The sequence below is a fragment of the Trematomus bernacchii genome, unplaced genomic scaffold (genome assembly GCF_902827165.1).
Source record: "Trematomus bernacchii unplaced genomic scaffold, fTreBer1.1, whole genome shotgun sequence".
Lineage (NCBI taxonomy): Eukaryota > Metazoa > Chordata > Actinopteri > Perciformes > Nototheniidae > Trematomus > Trematomus bernacchii.
Window position 1 is genome coordinate 1,331,476 of NW_022987565.1, and position 24,269 is coordinate 1,355,744.

Here is a 24,269-nt window from a genome sequence, read left to right on the forward strand (position 1 = left end):
TCGAACCGGAAGTCCTTCGTCGTGTTTTAAATCTGTCGAACGTGTGTCGCGTTGCTCGTTCACAAAGTTCATAAATGTGGTAAGTTTACGTTAATTATGAACACCTCTTTTCAAATATCAACAGCAAATATCGGTCCGCCAACGTCTGCAACATAAACCGTGCTGTCATGGAAACAAACGATTTGTAGAAACACTCATTCAAAGAGGAACTAGGTTAGCTTTAGCATAGTTAGCCGTCTTTAGCTAACTATATATTCGGTGACACAGCCGCTAATTCTAACATCAGCTGGTTGTTGTTTAATGAAGTTGGGGCATGTGTCAGTAGGGTGATAGACGAGCTTCTTTTCATTGTGTTAAAAGCTACGACAGGAGCTTAAATGGTGTCCTGGTGTTTTGTTTTGGTTAGCCGTTAGCTGCTCGTCATGTCGTCTGCTGCCTGTAACAGGTCGGTTAATGTGTCAAAAGATCTTTCACTGATACAGCTGAAAGTCGTTCATTCAAAACCTTAAGATACCTTACGTTTAAAAACAGAAATATAGGCATCAGAATATACTGCAGGTATTAGAGTAAGAGTACACATAATGTAGACTCATTTCAGAATGATATACATCTTGTTATTTAATTATATTTACTGATATGGTCATTTTATATGATTTCTATATTGTTCTGGCAGCACTTGTGTCACTGAATCCAATGTTCGACGTTGTGTAGTTATAGTAAGTTAGATGTAGCCTACCTAAATAATACCATATTAAGTCATTCTTGTTGCAGCAGCAGAAGACACAGTACATGTGTTAGCTGTAACCTGTATTTTTAGGCAAGGTACGTTTATTTGCAGAGTTTGGGGACGTAAATTAAACTTCATATTCAAATGTGATTAAGATCATCACATATGTATTACTCTGTACATGTTCATCTACAAATCTACATGAAACCGATGAACTAGAGACAACATCTTATTGCTGGATATAGCTAGGCTATAGCTCACTTCACTAATCCACTGTGTCTGTGATCAGAAGGTCACAGGTTCAAGCCCCTGCTGATATCTCTGTATAAACTGTACTATATCTCTGTATAAACTGCACTGGTGTGATCAGAGCCAGAGTGTCTAAGACCATAGACTCTGGTTTATACCACACCACAGATCAACAGGAGAGTGGAGAACACTGGGCCACTTCAGAGTGGTCTGGTCCTGCACTGCTCCTGACATTATCATTATGGGAGGCTGTGGCTCAGTGGGTTAGTGCGCTGATCTTGACTGCAGTCAGCATGTTGTTGTGTCCCTGGGCAAGACACTTCGCCCCAAATTGCTCCTGTGGGGATTGCCCACAGTACCGAATGTATGTAAGTCGCTTTGGATAAAAGCGTCTAACAAGTGACATGCAATGTAATGTAATGTGGGATATATGAAATAAAAACATTGTGACATTAAGTCTTTGTAAGTCTGTTGAAATGTATATTTGATGGGGTGTTTCTCTCTTTCAGAGCGTCTCCCTGTCTTTCTACGGTTGGCTGGTTGAACAGAGAGCGATGGCCGGTCCAGAGCTCCTGCTGGACTCCAGCATTCGGATGTGGGTTGTCCTACCCATCGTCTTCATCACCTTCTTCGTGGGGATCATCCGTCACTACGTCACGCAGCTGCTGCACAGCGACAAGAAGGTCGACCTGGAGCAGGTGTCTGACAGGTGAGGGATCATTTTAATTGAAATAATTTGTTTATTATTTGTCTGTTTACCAAGAGTAAACAGATAAAGTGTTTAATAGAAAGTCAAGTTGTCATACATGATCATACAAAAAACTATATTGCCATCAATTACTATGTGTTTGCTTAAGTAAGGTGTGTATGTTCCCTATATGTCTATATGAGAATAATAAGAATAATCCGAAAGTTTCGTAACAACAACAAAAAGGTTGTATTGTAATTCAAAAGTGTTATATCAGTCATACAGAAGTATAGTTCGTTTGGCAGCAACAAGTCAGTGACTTTGAAGTTATAATAAACTGCATTTTTCCAATGTTTGGATTGATGCTTGAGAATTTGCTCGTCGACTAATCTGTATTTTTGTTTGTGTTCAGCCAGGTGCTCCTGCGCAGCCGCGTCCTCAGAGAAAATGGAAAGTATATTCCCAAACAGGTAAGCACACAATCACTAGGAATCAGGAATTTGAAAATCATATACATTTAGTGCTAATGCTGTCTTTGTCATGTAATCGTATTGTAATATTTCTTTGAAAAGTTAAAACGCCACTTAGAAACCCTACAATTTCTCTGTTAGGTTTATGAAAAATGTAGACCCAAAAACGACAGCGTCATTTTGAGCTGTATGATAGACGGTAAACTTGATGTATACTATATGTTACATTAACTACTTTCCATATTTTTGAGGTTTGTACTCATGTTTTGTCTTTTCATTTTGTTGAGATTAAAACCCAGTAACACATATAATCACTGGCAGTTTAAAGAATGTGAACATTCTCTTTAAAGTTATATAGGTTGGAATACATCGAAAGGCTCTGATCTGTTGTGTGTAAACATGTTTCTCTGCTGCAGTCTTTCGCCATGAGGAAACATTACTTCAACGACGCAGAGACCGGCTTCTTCAAGAAGGTCAAGAGGAAGGTCGTCCCCAAGAACCCCATGACAGGTGTGTGTGTGTGTGTGTGTGTGTGTGTGTGTGTGTGTGTGTGTGTGTGTGTGTGTGTGTGTGTGTGTGTGTGTGTGTGTGTGTGTGTGTGTGTGTGTGTGTGTGTGTGTGTGTGTGTGTGTGTGTGTGTGTGTGTGTGTGTGTGTGTGTGTGTGTGTGTGTGTGTGTGTGTGTGTGTGTGTGTGTGTGTGTGTGTGTGTGTGTGTGTGTGTGTGTGTGTGTGTGTGTGTGTGTGTGTGTGTGTGTGTGTGTGTGTGTGTGTGTGTGTGGTGTGTGTGTGTGTGTGTGTGTGTGTGTGTGTGTGTGTGTGTGTGTGTGTGTGTGTGTGTGTGTGTGTGTGTGTGTGTGTGTGTGTGTGTGTGTGTGTGTCACTTAATTTTTGCCCGAGGCAGGAAGTAAAATACGTTTTAATTTCAATGTATTTTCCGTGTGTTAAGATATACTTTTCATTTCTGTTTTCCCGAACTTAAAAAAAGGAAACTGTTTTGGACTTGAAGCTTTCGCTAAGGCAGTTTCTTTGTTTTGTATTAATTCACATGAGCAATTCAGTCCATTATCTAAATGTAGTTTATGTCTATTATATCATTTTTTAACTCTATGGAATAAATGTGTGTGTATTTGTTTTTAGACACCAGCATGCTGACGGACATGATGAAGGGGAACCTGACCAACGTGCTGCCCATGATCGTGATTGGGGGCTGGATCAACTGGGCCTTCTCTGGGTTCGTCATAAGTGAGTTCTCCAGCTGTTAGTCATTAACCCTTTAACACCATTATACACTGGTTAGCTTTTTAACCCTTTTTATTAAAGATACAACCATTTTGATTCACATTTTCAAAGCTTATATAAAAAGAAAAAGTCAGACTGTTTAGAAGGCTTTGAGTTTTTAAGAAAACACTAGGGATGCTCCGATCGCCAATTTTGAGGCCGGAATCAGTATCGGCCGGAATCAGTATCGGCCGATACCGATCGAGTGGGCTCTACCATTTAAAGTGATGTTTAAAACGCAGTTCATGGGGCTCATTCACTGGCGCTTCCACAAGCAACAACCAACATAATTATTACATTCAAATGAAGTACATTATTCAAGTTTACATTAACTTTGGATAATAACACGGGAGAAATGAACGGAAGCCTCTCTTTTCCTCTCTCCCTCTCTCTCTCTCTCTCTCTCTCTCTCTCTCTCTCTCCTGACAGCCCGTCAGTATCTCCTGCAGCTCACTGATCCAGTAATGAGTGACCCGACAGTGAAGAATAAATATATGTATAACTAGTTTAGCTTGTTCCAGAGGTAGATAAAATAGCTAAGTGTGTTAGGTCTAACTCTTAGTGTGTGTTCTGCTCCGCTCACCGGTCCGTCACAGCGGGTGGAGCTGCAGGATTTCTGCTTAGACACGTTGCATACCGGCCGCTACTTTATTGTCTTTTTCGGACACCTTAAAATACTGCCAGACTGGTGAAGCCATTTTGGCGAGCTTGTTTTGCCGCGCACAGAGAAGAGTGTCATGTATTTTACGTCATCATTTTACGGCTCTCGCGATCTGCATTTTTAGAGAGCACCGATCGATCGGCAGAGAGTGAATATCGGCCGATATCGATCGGCGGTCGATCGATCGAAGCATCCCTAGAAAACACTATCTGTATTTCACAGTTTAAGATAGTTTAAGCTGCTGGTTATTAAAGTTAGTCTGTCTTTTTAATTTAAATGTTCTCCTTTCTTAAGTTTCCGTCAGAAATACAGCAGCTAAACCTCTCTTAATGTAAACAGCTCAAATCTTCTATTTCACTGTGAATGCATCACCGCACAGAAACTAAAGTCGCTCTAACTTATTCTTCTTTGTTACTTGAAGTAAAATTAAATAACATTCCAGTGACCCCAACCCTATTCCTGTTTGTTTGTGATTGTTGTTGTTGTCTTGTAGCCAAGGTGCCGTTCCCCCTGACTCTGAGGTTCAAGCCGATGTTACAGAGAGGAATCGACCTGCTGTCCCTGGACGCCTCCTGGTAAAAACACACCGACGCTCCTCAGCAGACCATGAACACATCTCAGACATTCACCAACAATATCTTACAATCGTGACAGTTCAGGCAAACAGTCAACTTACTCAAAATAATCCGTTTTCTACCATTAATATCTTTATTAATACTTATACACCACTGTATTCATTGAAATATATTCATTTATACATATTTATTTAATGTTTATATTTGTGTTTTTTTTTTGCATTATTTTATCCTTTTATTCTTAAATAAATTGTCCTCAGGATAAATAAAATACATGTATATGATTAATATATAACAGAGCTTCTACAGTGATGTATTTATATTAGGAGCTATTTCTCTTACATCAAAAAGAAAAGTGAAGAGTGACAGTTTTATTGAAATCTAGTTTTTTAATGGCGACCCATAGACATAGACCAGTGCTTCTCAAAGTGTGGTCCGCGGACCACTGGTGGTCCGTGAGGGCCCCCTAGTGGTCCGTGAGTATATTGGTAAAATTTCACATTTGAAATAAATAAATACATTTAAGTTTTCCGCACTCTCGCAGAAATATCTCCGCAATGGAGCGAGCTTAATTTTCACTTTCAATTGCATGATATAGCCCAGCGCAACACCTTCATCACACATGTTGCCACTTGTTTGTACCATTTTCAGACGATTTGTAATCTGTTCTAGAAAAACGATGTGATTTTGGATATTTGTGGAGTTAGGTGGTCCTTGGTATGAAAAAGTTTGAGAAACACTGACATAGACAGACATCATTTTATAAATTATATTTGAGTGAGTGGACCGCTAGTCACAAAACTTCTTCCGTCATAAAGTGTCACTATGACTTTTAACATTTGGGGGGAAAATCTAAAATTAAATGAAGTTCAATAACTATAAGTTCAATTAAAATGGCCAACAATAAACAGACATTTTCATAACAATGGCCTGTGTGTCCATATTTCAATGCTCAAGTATTTTGCCTGTATTTGTTTTAAAATGTGCTGTTTTTGAATATGAATCTGCAGGGTGAGCTCAGCGTCCTGGTACTTCCTGAATGTGTTTGGCCTGAGGAGCATGTACAGCCTCATCCTGGGACAAGACAACGGTGAGTCTGACCCATGGATGTATAATAAGAACTGGATACAGCGTGGGAGGCGGGGTCTCGTTCTTAAATTCCTATGAGAGCTGCTCATTGGCGCATGAAGGCAAAATGGCACAACTTTTGAGAGAGCGAAACGTCACAGATTACCCGTCATGCCTGGCTGTCAGAGCAGAAGAACCCGTATGTGCGCTCATAGAGCATGCACCCCTTAAGCCCCGCCCCCCGAGCTCCCACTCTCTGCTCACTAGAATGAATGGAGAGAGAAAAGAAATCTAGATTTGGCTTTTAGTGCATTTTACAACTTTAAGGACCGAATGATTTTAATAAGGGCTATAAAATAGTTCATACTGGGTAGTTTATTCAGTTAAAAAAAAAATATTGGTCTGATCCCTCTCTCTCCCGCCATGACTGGAGTTTCACATCTGTATGAAAAGAGTCCTACACTTGGAGACATATTTTATCGGTCATTATAGAATGTGAAGGTTGTCTTGACTTAAAAAGTGTTACAGTTCAAGTCCAGTGGATCACAGCTGGTGTTCAAAGCTGCCATAATGTCAGAGTAACACAGTTCAAAGATGAGAGTTTGTCCGCTTGATTCCATTGATTGAATATGATGTTAACTCTTCAGCTGCTGACCAGTCGCGGATCATGCAGGACCAGATGACAGGTGCTGCCATGGCGATGCCTCCCGACCCCAACAAGGCTTTTAAGGTGAGATTTCGTAATAAATAAAAAACTATTAACGCCATTAGCTTGGTCCAGTCTTTTTCTCGACAGCTCAGGAGCCTTTTCATTTTTGTAAATCCATTTGTAACTTTTAAGAGAGGTGCTATTTCGAGAAGTATTATTATCCCAGGAAACATTTAGTGATTTTTTTGTGTTATGGTCCACGACAGCTTTATGCATATTTATGCTATATAAGTAACATGTATTATTATTATTGTTAAAGGGGACCTATCATGCAAAATCCACTTTTTGATGTCTTTTATACATGAATATGTGTCCCCGGTGTGTCAGGGAACTCACGCAGCGTCAGAAAACAAATCCCCCTCTCTTTTCCTCCGTACCCAAATCTCTAAAAACGGGGCTACAACGGAACTGATCCAGATTTGCGTCCGATATGACGTAATATCTGAAATGTGGACCCACGGCACTATCAGAAACGTTGCTATCAGAAACAATGCCCGACTGTTTTGGAAGTAATATGGTCTTTGTTTACATTAGCAAGCATCGCTAACACTCAGAGCTAACCTTGAGGCCTGTACTACGAAGCCGGATTTTCGCTTAGTGAGCTAACTTCAGGGGAAACTCTGGGTTTCCGGTCCTACGACGCTGGTTCACTTCTTAGCGGGCTAGATCTCCATGGTAACTTATGCTGAACGGCTAGCCTGGTCCGGAGCAGGTTAGGTTCCAGGATAAGAGATCAACTCAGTGAAAGCACCGCCTGCGGACCAATCAGAGCTCAGTGTGCAGAGTTTAAAGCTATCAAGTCATATTACAGGAGAAAGGAAATGCAGAAAAACTGCCGTTGCAGGAAAGACTGACTGTGTGAACGTGAAAATTAATAGAATATCCCCTCCCATCTTCAGAGCAATCTGACTAATGTAACATTAGCGTTAAGAAAGCTTACTTAAATATCTGCCACAACATAAGTAACCGGATCAGAGTAACATTAAGTACAGTCCACGGCACTGTGAGTGCAGACGTCGATGTGTCCCATTATCATTCATATCATATCACATCATAATGTATCATATATTTCCTTATCTGAGTCAGCTTCTTGAGCCGTATCTGGCCGTGCAACACTCACAGTGTCACATACTGTATGCAGAAGTATTATTTTAAGCAACACATTAAGTTGACGAAACACTTTAGTCAAATGTAATTAAAGTCAGATCCACTCGTGTCTTAGACGGGGCAGTGATTTCATAAACCTGTTAATGTACGCATTCAAACGCTTTTTCTTTTACCAGCTGTATTCACCTTGCAGGTGCAGCTATGTGGCTTTTATCCTGGAAAAAGTGTTTAAGTCATGGATGTTTAAAGTTTAACATCTTCATATTTGTCTAATATTATAGTTGACTTTTCATTCAGGAAGTATGACGCTGCGCTGTCAGTACGCTTCTCCATGTTTGTGATTGGTCAAATGTTGCTAACCCCGCCCCTTTTATGTGAACGCGCACTCAGACGGACAGAGAAACCCTGGCTTGAGTTAACGAGTTGATAACCAGCGTCGTAGGACCGCTTAGCGAGATCGCGTTTGTTTTGGATTAGGTAAGCCGGGTAACTCAAACATATCCAGGTTATGTTGAACCAGCTTCGTAGTACAGGCCTCTGGACTGGAGAGAGTGGCCGTTTCTCAATGTCGAGTACACCTGCTGCAGAGCCACTATTTCAAGTATACTACGTCATCGAGTGGCGCCGAATGCTGGGCATTTAACATGCATTTAAACAGTCCTTCTGCGCCACTCGATGATGTAGTATACTTGAAATAGTGGCTCTGCAGCAGGTATACTCGACATTGAGAAACGGCCAGTATGTGTTTAAAAAGCAGGAAATAAAAAAAGGAACTCACCTTGTGGTAAACCCGAAAGAGAAAAAGCCTTTGAGCTCCATACAGTTTCAGAAATAATCCTTGATGTGGGTTTGAACATGATATGGTGTTTCATTACGGCAGAATTTAGCTGAGTAGCTCATAGAATTCTGATCAGGCATTAGTTCCGCCTCTTATTTTTTTTTTCAAGCTAAGGACCCAGATCAGCGTTTCTCTAACAGCTGAAACAGAGCGATATGAGGGATGTCTAAAATGCATGATCTGTTTGGTATTTTGAGCAAAACACATCATAGACATGTTTTTTATATATTTTGATATATCTGAGACCCATAATGTATGCCTAAAAATTGCATAATAGGAGACCTTTAAGTCAAATGAAAAATGTGAGTAAAACTGACCTGTATTGTTTATCTGTTTGTTCTCTCAGAGTGAGTGGGAGGCGCTGGAGATCGTGGAACACAAGTGGGCGCTGGAGAACGTGGAAGACGAGCTGATGACCAGAGACCTGAACTTTGGAACCCTCTTCACGCAGGACATCAAGTCCACCATGTTCTAGACTAGAGAGAAACCCTGAGGAACACCTGAGACTAGGGTTCTAGAACTCTGTCCTGAACATTCTAGAACACTTGAGAGAATTCTTAAATCTGGAACACAGTATAACACAAATGCTAGAGTTAGATCATTTAATGTGATCACTGTATTCACCTTCATCGGGCACTTTATTTACTTTCTGCCTTTTTACCTGCCTCCAAATTATTGTGTCCAAGTTGTGCCTTCATATGTTCAATGTGTTGATTTATAATTGTTTGTTAAGAGTTCTTATTCAACTTTTTGACAATTAGATAGTAACTTAAATAGACCCACTTACTAGCCTTTTCCAAAATCTTGTGTCTTAATTTGCAAATGAAGTTGTCAGCTCAGTTGTTGGGTTGGTGTATATTATTTAATTAAAGTGTTCCTTAAGTTAATTTTGTCTAGAATAACATTGTAATGAAATATTTGCTTGTATCCAGTGTTCCAGAATCTCTCATGTTCTAAAGGTTCTAGATAGTTATTCTAGCCCGACCCTTTCTCGGCTCTGACTTGTGGAGCTGACTAGTTCGGGGTTCGGGGTTGTTTCAGTAAACCAGCGGATTCTGACACCAGACGAATCTCCTCAGGAAGATGTTTCTGTCGGGTGCGACGCAGAAACAGGAAGTTTAAAGACCACTGGGACGTTATGAGAGCTTTAACTGACGGCAGGCGTTCATGTTTCCCTGCAGGCGGACTCTTTGCATGTGTTTTTTACCCCGTGGTCATCCAGCGCGACTTGAAGTGAGTGTGACAGTTTAATAAAGGTGCCATCGAACTAACTGCCTTTCTCTTGTCTCTATTCAACACCGAGGTTCACCCTCTATAAGAAACTGAGGAAGCAGAGGATCAAATAGCCGCTTTCACACCAAGTACTTTGCCGTACTTAGTTCCCAGCACTTATGGCGCATTTCCATTGCAGGGCCTCGCTCGGCTTAGTACGGTATAGTTAGGCCTTGTTAGGCCAGGCTCACTTTATGCTGCGTTGCCATACAGTTTAGTAGCTGGGGCAGTAACTATAGTAACGTAGTGTAGGCGGAGCCGTGACGTCATCTTCAATGAGAACCACAGAAAAACATCATCCGTTAGTTGTTAGCACTCAAGCTCGCAGCTCCTCATATCTGTTCAGAAACTAGACAAAAGTTAAACAAGTACAAACCACAGACTGTCGGTTTATTTATGTCTGTAGGCCGATCTCCATTTAGAAAACACGCCTTTTAAAAGGTTTTTCGCCTGCCGTCTTGTCTGCAGACTTGTCAAATCATTAATTCATGGTTTTTACTAACCGGTATCAGTATGTTGTTACTTCGGCATCATTTTGAAACGTGTATTACAATTAAATCACGTCAACTATGTTCATTTTGTTGTAGTTGTAGCCCCCTTGCCAGCGATTCTCTCTCTCTCTAGTTTGGCATACTCAGCCCGACTCAGCCTGGTTGTTGGCCCGATAAGAACCTCGATTTTATGGGGCCAGAAAAACTGAAATAGTACCTGCTAGCCGGTACTACGCCTAGTGGAAACGCAACCAAAACTTAAAGTCCCGGCCTACAGTTCTCTATCAGATAGACGGTTCGGCCAGACGAGGCCGACACGGAAACGCAGAAAACGATAACGATAACGACAACGGGTCCCTAGGTGGGTAGATCTGCAAACAAAACGCTCTGGGGGGGCAAACGGCTCCGTGTTTACGCCTATACGATCATGTCCTGATAACGATGACGCAATAGCCCCGCCTCTCCCCACCTCTCCTGCTCAGAGATCAGCTGCTGGGCTGGCAGAAGAGGGGGGAAGATAATATTATTATTATATAGAGTCATTATTCATTTGTTTTAAAGCTCAATAAATAACAAAGAAGACCTCTGACCGGCACTTTTCTAATTTTGTCCGGAAGATTTCAACTTTAACGGACATGTTGACCGGCGAAAAAAAATCTAACAAACTCTGCCGCACGGTCCCCTCGTCCCTTGGAAGAGGCGGAGAAGTGGGTGTTTTTCATCTGCTGGTGGACTACCGGAGAGATTTACAGCAGGAGCAAACGCTTGCCTCGGGGAGGGAGAAAAAGAGCCAGAGCGTCCACAGCGGAGAATAAACAGAAGGGCAACCATGGCAACCATGCGCGGGAAGTCTTCTTCGCTGCTTTTGTGGTAGGAGTACAGCGCCACTTACAGGCCCGGCATATGTACTACAGCGTCTCCAGCGCTTTCGACCGGTCTCGTGTGAACGGACACGTTTCTGGTGCCTGTTGCGTGTGGACGGAAGACTTTTTTGATAACGATTGCGGTCCGTTTGCGTTATCGTCCTCGTGTGGCTGGGGTCTAAACCGCGCTGTAGTGGAAATGCGCCATTAGTTCCCTGAGGGAAGATTACGCAAATGAAGCCGCTGACGTCACTTCTTCTTCTTCTGCTTTGGGTTTACTGGCAGGCCACAAACAACTTCACGGCGTATACTGCCACCCGAAATCCCCGGCCGGAAGTCCCCGGAGTTGGGGACTGAAGCCTTCCGAGTAAATCGCCAGAACGCCGACACCTCTTCATCACCCCACCGCTCCAATGTTTTTTTTTGTGTTGCCACAAGTTATTCTCTCTCCGTTGGTGCGCGGGGCTAATGCTAATGCTAATAATGCTAATGCCAGCAAATACAATAGGCACTTTCACACCGGAGTACTTTTACCCGTACTTTTCCCGCTTAGTTCCGTTAATTTTGCGTTCACACCAAAAAGAGAACTTAGTTCAGAGAACTTTTATCCCCATTTTTAGTGCCTGCTAGAGAGGTGGGACTATCCTGGGGAGAAAAAAGTACCAATTTCTGATTGGCTGGGCGTATTGCAAACCACGCCCCGTAAAAGCCGCCATTGTATTTGCTGGCATTATTAGCATTAGCATTAGCCCCGCGCACCAACGGAGAGAGAATAACTTATGGCAACACAAAAAAAACATGGGAGCGGTGGAGTCAGGGCCGGCCCTTGGCATAGGCAGTATAAGCGAATGCTAAGGGCGCATCAACCCATCGGGGGCGCCGAAAATTGGGGAGAAAAAAAAAAGAAAAAAAGTTAGAAATTAAAAAAAGATATATTTTTTTTTTAATTCATAACACAATTTCCCAATTTTGGATCAACAAAGTACATCTTATTATCTTATACTAACAGAACTACGCCTATATTGCGTATAGCGCCCATAAACTATGGCGCACCTCCCCCCCCCAAAATCAAGTTGAACTGCCCCAGCCCCAGTAAAAAACAGAGGTTTATGTGAAATTGTTCTTTTTTTGAAATAATGGTTTCAGTGTGCAATTATAGGTTTTAATTTTGTATTTGTGTTAATTTAAAATAAATCAAACTCCCAAAAAACTTACACAGCTTCTGTGTGCTTTTGTTAACATTGGAATACTGTGTAAGCGGCCGCGGGGGGGAGAGCTAGAGAGCTCTCTCCTGAAAGACTGAGCGGCTCTGATAACCTCAGCTCAGTGAGGTAAAGGCACACCTTTATATGATCATTGTAGTTATAAAAAAATAAGAGAATAGATGAAAAACAGGTATAAAATACTATATGACAGTAAACAAAAGTTGTTTAATAAACAAGAATACAATTTAAAAGGGGAGTGATTTGTAAAATATCCATAAAGAAAAAGAAAATCTGCTTACAGTTCTGTTTCATCAGAGATGTATCCATAGATCTCTCAAAGTGCACCAGATTGATGCTTTTAACTTCAATATTTAAAAAAAAAAATCTTCCGTGGGAGCATGCCCCCCGGACCCCCCTAGAGGATGTTAGGTCCACCCCCACTTAAATCATGTTCACATGGATAAGAAACTAAATACGTTTTGCACACATCTTATGTCCATATCTTTCTGTTTTGGTGGTCATGCCACAACCGTACACGTGCATGCATGCGCGAGTCATAGTGAGTGTCTGCATTTTGGGGGGGGGCTAAAATCTTGCCTAGGGCAGCAAATTGGTCAGGGCCGGCCCTGTATGTATATACATAATACGTGTCAGTACGATTTTATTTTGTATTTGCGTGCATTTCCTGTTTAGAAAGTGGAGGTGTCCTGAGACTGTCGCCTGCAGGCAGGCTCCCATGCTTTTCTTTGTTGCAGGGCCGAATTCACCATATACATGGAGAGGCGAAATCCCTCCCTTTCCGGTGGGACTCATGGGACCTTATTTCGGAAAAAGTTTTTATTGAAGTCAATGGAGAGAGAAAGATTATCTTTCGATCCCGTTTGAATTGTGCCACGAATTACACATATGATGTTTGTCAATCTTAAATAATAATTTCCATGTCAAAAAAGTCACAGTTTGTCGTAAAACTGTTGAAATATAAGACTATGAAAAATACGCAACTAGAAAGACTACAAATCCCAGAATCCCGGTCCCGCATGCTGGCTCTTATGAACCGACTAACTCCCCTTGTGTGTATGTAGCTCTCAACATGCCCAGACTTGGAGTGATTTTCACCTCTTTTAATACTTTTCGCCTCATTCTGAAAGAAAGAAGTGAAATGTGCCAACGTGACGGCCGTCTTGGTGTGTGGTGCGAGACGGGAGATGTAGGTCATTGAGCGGTTTCACACAAAAAAAGTGTTACTTCACAGTTTTACGACACATTTTTATTTTTTTGACTTATAAAATTATCTTTTAAATTGACAAACATCATATGTGTAATTCGTGGCTCAATTCAAACGGGATCGAAAGATAATCTTTCTCGCTCCATTGACTTCAATGCATAACTTTTCCGAAATAAGGTCCCATGGAGCTCAACCGGAAGAGGAGGGACTTCGCCTCTCTATTGGGGGGGACACGTCCCCCCCAATATTCAGATACACTCAAAATGTCCCCTCCCCCCCCCAATAAATAGCAAAAATAACAAAAAAAAATTTCTTTTTTAAATAAAATTGCTATTCTATGACTTTTTTATTTTGGCTATTTGTATACTTGAAAATCTTTATTTTCTGTTATTGTGAACTTCAACAAAATGATATATTCTTTTCATATGCAAATTGGTTCCGCCTTGTTTGTTTATGCATTCCTTTATTTTGTACCCGGGGGTGTATTTCGCTGTCGCACGTCTGAGTCCAGCTTCAGTTAGCTTGATGCTCCAAGCAGGTCAGTCATGTTTTAATTTGCCCTCCATCAGTTCTGGTATCTTTTCTAGTTAGCCCTAAAGTAATCTATATTATTTTATTTCGTAATGGTAATGTTAACCGAACCCTCCGGTTTAGCTTCTTTGTGTAAGTAACTTGTAGTTCTGATGTTAAAACCGAACTTTTCAGGAATAGTAGCTAACTAGCTGTGGGCTAGCTGGTTTCAGTTGCTAGCCAGGGTTTGGCGGGCTAGTGTCAGCTATGTGGAAAATGACGGTGTCGTTTTGGATGTAATCCAATACATATTTATTCATGTGGATTATTTCTATTTTATTTTGTCATTTGTAGAGTGTGGAAAGATTTAAAACTGATGTGTAACATCTATGGAATACCAAAGGTGCCAGAATTAATTAAATAAATACTCTACAATGATTATGAAATAGTATTTCAACAAAACAAAAGGGCAATAAAGTGTTCCTGTTTCTACTGAAATTGCGTGGCACAGACCTTTCTATGGATTGAAATGCTTTAATATGATTATGGTTATAGTTGTACTTTATTCATCCCTAATCTCTACCATTACAAACAACGAAACAAGAAAAGCTAAACTAGATAAAATAGGGCGATGTAATACAATGCACAATTAGACATTATGGTAAAACATTTTAACCAGTTAAGCCCCAAGCCTGTTTTTCAGGTCTCAGGCTCGAAAATGACATTCCCAGAACAATTGACTATATCTTCACTTCTAAAATGGGTAAATGAATAATCTTTTTTCTCAAAGCAATGATAAACCTGTGAGTTGGATGTAGAAAAAGTCAGAATCAATATAGATGTTTTTTAAAGTAAATTCAGATTGAACATAGTAAAAAAGTGTAAATTATAGTGTCCGTCCAAAAAAAAAACATTACTTATAGTGAAAACCACCCTTGAATGATGGGATAGTAGATTAAAAGCTTTAGGAATCCAAACTATAACATATAATAAGTACCGTCTATCAAGATTGATGCAAAACAAGTATTTCCAAGGCACACCTTTATATGATCATTATAGTTATACAAAATAAGAGAATAACAGGTATGAAATAATTCCAACTCATACTACAGTTTAAAAGGGGAGTGATTTGTAAAATATGCATAAAGAAAAAGGAAATCTGTTCAGATCTGTTTCATATGGTGTTGAGAGATGTATCCATAGATTTAGTCCCTAATTTTGCTCTCAAAGTGCAGCAGATTGATGCATTTAACTTCAACATTTAAAAAAAAATCTTCCCCGGGGGAGCATGCTCCCGGACCCCCCTAGAGAAGGTTAGGTCCACCACCTGCCCACACCCCCCGTCAAATTGTCCCACCCACATTGAGGATGCTTCCTACGCCCATGCCTGAGACACAGTTTCGTGAATATTGTTGTTTTTTGCCCCCACGGGCAGGGGCATGGGGTTGCACAGGTTTTAAAGTATCCCATGTGTTAGTGAATCTTTATATATTTTTCTTTACGGAGCGTCCACACAGCAGCGTTAAAAAAATCTTGGAGGTGGGCGTATCTGAAGCTTGGGGATTTTTTGCGAGCCCCCGACATACGAAGCAAAAAAGTTTGAAGTAAACTGGATATAAACTCCCCAAACAGGCGAAAACCTACCACTGTCTCTGCCACCTCCCTCCATGCCTGGCTCCTCCGGTTTATATCCCGGTAGGTAAATAGGGACTGGTCATAAAGCACCGGGTGATTCCCTACCGCTAATTTCTCCTCCATTTTTTGGAATATGAGGAAATGACTTGCGGTATGTCTCTCCCAGCATACACGCGGTTTGATTGGCTAGCGCTTGAACTGTCAGATTTGCATACACAGGATTTGATTGGCTGACGCTTCCACCTCAGCTTCAAAAGTTGAACATTGCTCAACTTTGAATCCTGAAAATCTCCGCTCTGCTTCCCACAATGCAGTTCGGCGAAAAGTGAGGCAAAGTGACGTCACCCCATTCAAAGTGAATGGGCAGAAGCGTTCCAAGATTTTTTTTAACGCTGCTGTGGGGACGGGCCGTTAGAATGGCAGGAAATTTGTATTCAAATTTTGATTTCATTTTTGGTCCCCCCCAATGTTGACTCCATGAATACGGCCTTGCTTTGTTGCATGTGTAAAAGTTTGTTATTTTATTTTTAGCAAACACTTCGCATAAATCATCATCTAACCATCGGAGGCCAAGCAAATCTTCAACTGTAAGTAATATAAAGGAAAGAAAATGAGTTATAAATGTCTGTTTAAGGCGTCTAGTGGCTTAAAAGGAAGGAAGCTACGACCAGTATTTACAAGTAGGCTATGTATCGTCTGAATATAGCACAAAGACGTCCATACTCTGCAAGCAAAGACCTCATATATTTTAATCGACCATAAACCGCAAAAATAACCGCAACACAAGTTTTTCCAAACTTAATAAATCCATGTGTGTCTGAGCCGCAGCGACACCGACTGGTTCTTAAAGAGCGGGTCATTCTGTCTGTTGGTTCTGGGACTGGAGCTGCTTGTCTCGGTTTCTGAAGCAGACTTTGCTCCGAGCAGAGGTGGGAAGTAGTGGAGTACAAATACTTTGTTACTGTACTTAAGTACATTTTTCTGGTATCAGTACTTTACTCCACTACTTATTTTTCTGACGACTTTTTACTTTGACTTTGACAAATACCTGTACTTTCTACTTCTTACATTTTCAAAACAGGCTGGTTACTTTAGTTTGAAACAGTTTGTTCCTCTCCCTCACTGCAGAGAGACAGACGGACTGAAAAACAGACGATCAGATTCACCTTCAGACCAAATGAACAACTTCCTCTGAGTTCAGCTACAGGAGAGAAAAGTGGAAACTGAAAAGCAGCACTGCTGCTTCAACCTGCTGACAGCTGACCCTCCACCCCCTGAAGGTGAGTCTCCAAACATCACTCATATGCGGCTTTCACACCAGCGCTTTTCCCTTTCTAGCTCCTAGCTAGAGCTTTTCTGGTTCAGCTCTGGTTTCCCTTTTCAGCTCCCGCTCTGTTCACACCGCCCAGCTGCCGCTGCTGCGTCATGACGTCACAGTTTACGTCGCTGATTTTCTCCCCAACGGAGCTCACAACAACAACAACGGGGGGGGACTGCGTCGGGTCGATGATCGTGTTGCTTTTAATCATACGAAGCCAGATTAAATTAAATAACGACTTCTCCAACCTTATACTTTTCTCCAGAGTGCCGTGGTTCATTGTTTATTAATGTGTTTCAGCGGCATTTACCGACCGCTGCAGTGCTGGCTGCTCTTCCACAGGAGTTTATTCTCCCGTTAGCTCCGGGTTAGCTCACACGGCTCTAAAGTATTCACTGTCTGACTGTCACACAAGCAGCTGATACACAGTGTGCGAAAAAGCACACGTCCCACCGTCCGGGACGTGTTATTTACAATATCGGACAAGTAGATCTTTCAATTGACTTGTCCGGTGGACAAGTGACGTTTTTCGCCCTCATTTATTAACAAATTATAGATAAATTCAGTTCTCAAAAGGCAGAACTCGTTCGCAAATTGTCCGTGTCCGCCATTGTTCGTTTAGAAATGTTAGTTTCGGTTCTGCTTGTCGATTCCTAAGGAAATGCATCTCGCCGCTTTCTGTACTGTTAGACGGGGGCGGGAAGTGTAGCACAGCGGCAGGGTTGGGAAGCAAAACTCGGTTCCGAGTAGGAACAAATAACAATTGTCCGGTACCGGGATCAATAAGAGTTGTGAGGACAGGTGGCGAGGCCGAGCCCCGCGGACCGCAGCTCTCTCTCTCTATGCTCCGGATCATCTGATCGCTGCACGGTGCAGTTCAGCGTCTCTCTCTCTCTCTTTCTACTCACAGCGGATCCGCTGCCCGTTTAACAGCCTCATATTTGTCAAACTTTCTTATGTTCTTTCTCTAACACGTAATGAAGGTTATTAAGCGTTTTAGCTCCTATGTTGTTAATATTGACCGCCATTTCCTTTATGAAGTAAAGCAGCCTCCCTGTCTGTGTCCTCGCGCTGTCCTCACATCCCCCGACCCCCAGACTCGGAGGAGCACAGGGATGTCAGTATTGTTTATGAAGCAGGGTATAGAAAATACATTATTGAAATGAAAATACTATTTATTTACTTTTGCAAACAGTGAGCAGCTGCAGCATGTGTATTGCAGAACATGTGTAAGCGTGTAAGCGTCTTTGAGTTGTAGAAAAGCGCTAGGCCTATAGGCTATAAATATAATGTATTATTATTATTATTAGGCCTATGTGTCTCTCTGTCTCACAGGCAGGTTGCAGTGTAACATCAGAGGAGACTGGGCCAATTGTACATTCTCAAACTGTACCACTTAGAACTAACTAAACAATGCAGAGATTATTTTTATATAATTTTATTCAGTAATCGTAAGAAATTAAACAGTATGAAGTGATTTGTAAATAGGAATACAGATTTGACTTAATGTTTTCATAAATATATTTTTCTCCCAGTTTGTCATGGGACTTATTTTTACCCTCTCAAAGAACCGGAATCGAGAACCGAAAATAACCGGAATCGAAAAGCAGAACCGTAATCGTTCAAATCCAAACGATACCCAACCCTATGTGTGATGCAGTAAAATCTTACGTAAAAACCGTGGGAAAATGTAAAATACGATAGCGAAGAAGATTCCAGTGGCCCCAATTTTTGTCCATTCTGGACAAGTGAAAAATGTATTCGGACAAGTAAATTGCCAAACTCACTTGTCCATGGACAAGTACTCTCTAAAAACTTTTTCTCACACTAATACATATCCCCAGTTCCCCTTAACGGGCCGTCTCCACGGCAGCGTTAAAAAAATCTTGGAGGTGGGCGTATCTGAAGCTTGGGGATTTTTTTGCGATCAACCAATCACATGAATCTCCCGCCCGCGACATACGAAGCCAAAAAGCCCGAAGTAAACTGGATATAAACTCCCCAAAACAGGCGAAAACATACCACTGTCTCTGCCACCTCCCTCCATGCCTGGCTCCTCCGGTTTATATCCCGGTAGGTCTGGTCATAAATCACCGGGTGATTGATTCGCTACCGCTAATTTCTCCTCCATTTTTTGGAATATGAGGAAATGACCTGCGGTATGTCTCTCCCAGCATACACGCCGTTTGATTGGCTAGAGCTTGAACTGTCAGATTTGCGTACACGGGATTTGATTGGCTGACGCTTCCTCCTCAGCTTCAAAAGTTGAACATTGTTCAACTTTGGATCTTGAAAATCCTGAGAATCTCCGCTCGCCTGCCCACAATGCATTTCGGCGAAAGCGAAAAAAAGTGACGTCACCCCATTCAAAGTGAATGGGCAGAAGCGTTTCAAGATTTTTTAACGCTGCCGTGGAGACGGCCCGTAAGTGAATGTGTGTCAGTCTGAATTGACGCTGTTTGGCATCACAACGCTGTTATGAAAGTTTCTCTGGTATAACATGGGTGATGTTAGCATAGCAACCGAAGCTAAACTGACTACTTGCTAAGCAGTTTTCTACAGGCACATTTTACCGGCGTATTTTTCATTATGATTCTACTTGTGATAGTCGGACATGACAACCTGTGCAGCCCATGTATTGATTCCATCCGATAGCTGCTATAATAACAAACAAAACGTCTGCCTGCTCTCCACAATGATCAATAACAGCGAACGGATGGTCAAAGTAAGGTACAAATAAACAGAATCACACGAAGCCTGGTTAGTGTTGCCTGACTTTATAAAGTGTGTTTTTTTTTTATAAGTGTGTGGTTGCCTTCTAGTCACTTTGCTCAGCGCTACTGCTTGTAGGCAGGCATGACGAGACTCTTCAGTCGACCCATGTTCAGGGGAGGTGGGTTTAGTTTCCTGCACGCCTCGACGTAAGAGAGACGTAAGCAACGCCGCCTCTAGCTCCGAAGCTCTTGCCTCTAGACCGACAATTTTTTGGAGCTGGAAGTGAACTGCATTCCGGAGCTATGACGCGGCGCCGCTGCGGTGTGAACAGGAAAAACCGGCGCTTTTCCAGCTCCAGCTCCGAGCCGGTGCTGGAAAAGCGCCGGTGTGAAAGGGGCAATAGAGAATGTTAGTGAAGTCAGTAGAGGAGGGGGATGGGAGCCATGACTGACTAATTCCTGTCTGCTGTGTTTCAGCTTCACTCAGAGACAACATGGCTTCCAGGTTAGAGGAAGATCTCTGCTGTCCGGTCTGTAAGGACGTCTTTAGAGATCCTGTTCTTCTGTCCTGTAGCCACAGCTTCTGTAAAGCCTGTCTGCAGACCTGGTGGGATGGGAAAGAAGTAAAGGAGTGTCCCGTTTGTAAGAGAAAATCTTCAAGAGGAAAACCTCCCTGTAACCTGGCTTTAAAGAACCTGAGTGAGACCTTCTTACTGGAGAGAGATCAGAGACCTCCAGAGGCTCTCTGCAGTCTGCACTCTTTGAAACTCCGACTCTTCTGTCTGGACCATCAGCAGCCAGTGTGTCTCGTCTGCAGAGATTCAAAAACACACACCAACCACAGAATCAGACCCATGGATGAAGCTGCAAAGGGTCTCAGAGAGGAGCTCCAGAAGTCTCTGCAGCCCTTAAAGAAGAAACTGAAGCTCTTTGAAGAAGTTAAAGTGAAGTTTGATCTAACAGCAGGACACCTGAAGGTCCAGGCTCAACACACAGAGACGCAGATTAAGGAGCAGTTCAAGAAGCTTCACCAGTTTCTAGAAGAGGAAGAGGAGGCCAGGATGGCTGCACTGAGGGAGGAAGAGGAGCAGAAGAGGAGGATGATGGAGGAGAAGATGGAGGCTCTGAGCAGAGAGTTGGCAGCTCTTTCACACACAGTCAGAGCCACAGAGGAGGAGCTGAGAGCTGAAGACGTCTCCTTCCTGCTCAACTACAAGGCTGCAGTGGAGAGGCTGCAGCGCCCCCTGCTGGAGGATCCACAGCTGCCCTCAGGAGCTCTGATAGACCAGGCCAAACACCTGGGCAACCTCAGCTTCAACATCTGGAGCAAGATGAAGGACATGGTGTCCTACTGTCCTCTCATCCTGGACCCAAACACTGCTCATCCAAGACTCATCCTGTCTGAAGATCTGACCTCTGTGAGACAAGGAAGAGAGGAGGAAGAGGAGGAAGAAGAGGAAGAGGAGGAAGAAGAACAAGAAGAGGAAGAGGATTGGGAGGAGGAAGAGGAAGAAGAGCAAGAGGAAGAACAGGAACTTCCTGAAAATCCAGAGAGGTTTGATCATCACATCCGTGTCCTGGGCTCTGAGGGCTTTACCTCAGGGGCTCACAGCTGGGATGTCCAGGTCACAGACAGTACATTCTGGTTACTGGGTGTGTTGGCAGAGTCTGTCCAGAGGAAGGGAGACATACGGTCTGGATCATGGGGAATAGCTTTCGATGAAGGTAAATACTCCGCATGTTCACCTCCAGATCCAGACGCTCCTCTCAGCCTGCAGAAGGAGCTCCAGAGGGTCCGAGTGAATCTGGACTGGAACAGAGGTGAGTTGTCGTTCTCTGATCCTGACACTAACACACACATACACCAGAGTTCCCGTTAGAATATTTTTTTGCCGGTCAACATGTCCGTTAAAGTTGAAATCTTCCGGACAAAATTAGATAAGTGCCGGTTAAAGGTCTTCTTTGTTATTTATTGAGCTTTAAAACAAATTGATATGATTCGACATTAAACAAACTAATTATAGTAGATTAACTACATTATTCAAAAGTGTACAGTAATTTACAAAAACGCGGGAATAATAAACGGAGCGCTCTCTCCTTCTCCTGACAGCCCGTCAGTATCATGCAGCTCGCGGATCCAGTAATGAGTGACCCGACAGTAAAACTAAACATATCTATAACTAGTTTAGGTAGTTTGAGAGGTAATTAAAATAGCTACGTGTGATTTTCTAACCTGAAGTGTGTTTTGCTCTGCTCGCCGCTGCAGGGGATCATGCAGAGCTGCGTGTCGACTCGTCAGCAGCAGCCGATCTCTCTCTCCTGTCAGATTAGACTTTACTCGCATTTATGTCCATATCGATCAGATCTAGCTAGTTCTAGCTAATGATATGACTACCTGCTTGTTAAAAGACACCTAAACAATAAGCGTCGCTATGCAACCGGATGAGGCCACAAAGTATAGCGCAGCATTATGCATTTGTTTACATGCCCACCGGAACCCCGAGGCATTACCAACAGATCAACGCACAATCAACCCATACAGGACATCTCTTTCTCCACATTAAGTGTTAGACATTAGAATTGACAATTTTTGTCTGTCACATACTCTTTTGTCTGTCACATACTATTCTTGTCTGTCACATAAGTGGCGCAACTGATGCGGTATTGCGCTAAGGGAAAATTATTTTGACCGGACATTTTGACCGGAGAGATTTAGATTTGCCGGACTTCAGCTTATTTTACCGGTCATTGTCCGGTAATTACCGGCTAACGGGAACTCTGACATACACACCTTCACACACACTTTCACTCAGAAGATGTTTCCATTCATTCACACTGAGGAGGAAGTGAAGATATTACCGCTGAAGGTGTGTGTGACAGTGGAGCAGAGATCAAGGTGGTGTGTCAGAATCAGGTCGGACAAATAATAATCTAAAATATTCAACAGAAATTGTTCAGTCGAACCAAACACAAATTAATTAACTCCTCCATCACCCAATTCAAAACGAAATAAATCACACGTCAATTTCCATTTTGGTCAGATATATTTCATGAGGAAAAACAAGACGTGTGAGATCAGTGTGTGAATAAAAGAGTCTTTACAGTTCAGAGGGCTGGACTTTGGACATGCCTGTCTCAAAGGGAGAATACACTGACCTCTGCGGTCTCTTTATTCCAAACATGTGTTTATTTTTGTTTCACTAATGTTTTTGTTGTTATAGAGTTTGATAATCTGCTTTTTGATCATACTGTCAACCTTTATTAAATTGAAACACGTGCATTTAGCTGACACTGTTATCCAAGTGACATAATGTACATCAAATATGCTGAACTGCTTCCTTTAGAGCAGGGGTCTCCAACCTTTCTTCATCTGAGAGCTACTTTCAAAAAATGAAAGTGGCCAAGAGCTACTTGCATCACATCGCTTACATTTATTCACATAGCCCTCATCAGTTGAATTAAGCTATACTTTTGTACACGTGTGAAATTGCAATACCTAAAGCTTATCAAAAATCTTAACTTCACATCAAGGTCCAAGAAAACGAAGATTTCTCACATATTATTATGGCCCACATAATAAGTACATCACTGAAAATGCACATAAATGTCCTTAATCACCACCTTACAAGCATTTCACTCTTTTGTTAGTGAGATGAATGGCACTGCATGCAGTCCACCATAGAGGTGTATGCTGGACCCACTTAGGTTCACTTAATAGAGTCATTTAAATGTTCATCAGTCAGTATTGTTCTGTATTTAGATTTCATGACATTCATGTCAGAAAAAGCTGCTTCACAAAGGTATGTAGAACAGAACCAAATAAAGCAGACATTTTCAGTGCTGCTTGGTGAATGTTCTATAGTTTTCTGGGTCTACAAAGCTCCAGAAATGTTGTGAGTTTTGCTGAGACTTAAGCTGAACATTATTTTGGAGATTTATAACCTCCACCTCCACAGGATTGACACTGAACAGTTGTTCAGCCATATTTTTCTTCTTCTTCTTCGTCTTGACATTGAATTATAAACCATAATAAATCAATTGTATAGGTCTAGCCTCCCTATATCTGTGTGTGAAAATGGTTCCATCCTCAAAAACAAAAAACTAATACTTCTGCAGTCTAGCTGCAGCTTCTAGCTACGGTCTTCTGTTAAAAAAAAAAGGACACTGAATGTCTTGAATGTGGCATCACACACATGACTTAAGTCTGAACACATCAGACAACAGGAGTATTTACAACAGCATTATAAAAACAAAAATAGTGCATGTGGGTGCACACTTACATTCTCTGTCTTACGGTTACATAAATCCCATGAATGTATGAGATTAAGTTAGCTTCATTATATCTCAATCAGTGATTAAGTGAATAATAAAGTTTCTATCGGGTCACTATCAGCCTGTCACTCATTATTTTCAGGGAGGGGGCGGGGTTTGGAGGAACAGAGGAGACGGTGATCGCGGAAGCTTTCCTCCTGCCTTCACAAACTTTACACAAGTATTTATCAACTGAAAATAGCAAGAGGACATTCATACTCTGCAATCCAAGACTTGATTAAATCCACCAAAAACCTGACATGACGATAACGAGTGTTTTTCAAAAAACACAAATCCCTCCCTGTGTGTCTCTGAGGCGCAGCGACAGGGCCTGATTCAGAGCGGGTCATTCTG

General features: G+C 42.0%; 2 protein-coding genes across 2 annotated transcripts; both read left to right on the forward strand.

The window, feature by feature from the left end:
- zgc:86609 (TMCO1/EMC3 family protein) lies at positions 1-9,643 on the forward strand. Its single transcript, XM_034125605.1, has 9 exons — positions 1-79; positions 1,486-1,685; positions 2,077-2,134; positions 2,551-2,644; positions 3,273-3,377; positions 4,568-4,649; positions 5,660-5,739; positions 6,365-6,447; positions 8,718-9,643. Exons 2-9 carry the CDS (start codon positions 1,531-1,533, stop codon positions 8,844-8,846), a joined length of 786 nt encoding a protein of 261 aa, XP_033981496.1. The 5' UTR covers positions 1-79; positions 1,486-1,530; the 3' UTR covers positions 8,847-9,643.
- An 11,145-nt stretch (positions 9,644-20,788) lies between these two features.
- LOC117478587 (nuclear factor 7, ovary-like) lies at positions 20,789-22,938 on the forward strand. The gene is made up of 2 exons (XM_034125593.1): positions 20,789-21,463; positions 22,388-22,938. Exons 1-2 carry the CDS (start codon positions 20,936-20,938, stop codon positions 22,529-22,531), a joined length of 672 nt encoding a protein of 223 aa, XP_033981484.1. The 5' UTR covers positions 20,789-20,935; the 3' UTR covers positions 22,532-22,938.
- The last annotated feature ends 1,331 nt before the right edge of the window (positions 22,939-24,269 follow it).

What these genes read in the sequence shown, in the direction of transcription:
- zgc:86609 (XM_034125605.1), top strand. Translation starts at nt 1,531, where the DNA reads ATGGCCGGTCCAGAGCTCCTGCTGGACTCCAGCATTCGGATGTGGGTT. An exon ending in CTGGAGCAGGTGTCTGACAG is followed by an intron (nt 1,686 to 2,076) that starts GTGAGGGATCAT and finishes GTTTGTGTTCAG; the next exon opens with CCAGGTGCTCCTGCGCAGCC. An exon ending in CATCCTGGGACAAGACAACG is followed by an intron (nt 5,740 to 6,364) that starts GTGAGTCTGACC and finishes TTAACTCTTCAG; the next exon opens with CTGCTGACCAGTCGCGGATC.
- LOC117478587 (XM_034125593.1), top strand. Translation starts at nt 20,936, where the DNA reads ATGAAGGACATGGTGTCCTACTGTCCTCTCATCCTGGACCCAAACACT. An exon ending in ATCCTGACACTAACACACAC is followed by an intron (nt 21,464 to 22,387) that starts ATACACCAGAGT and finishes GGGAACTCTGAC; the next exon opens with ATACACACCTTCACACACAC.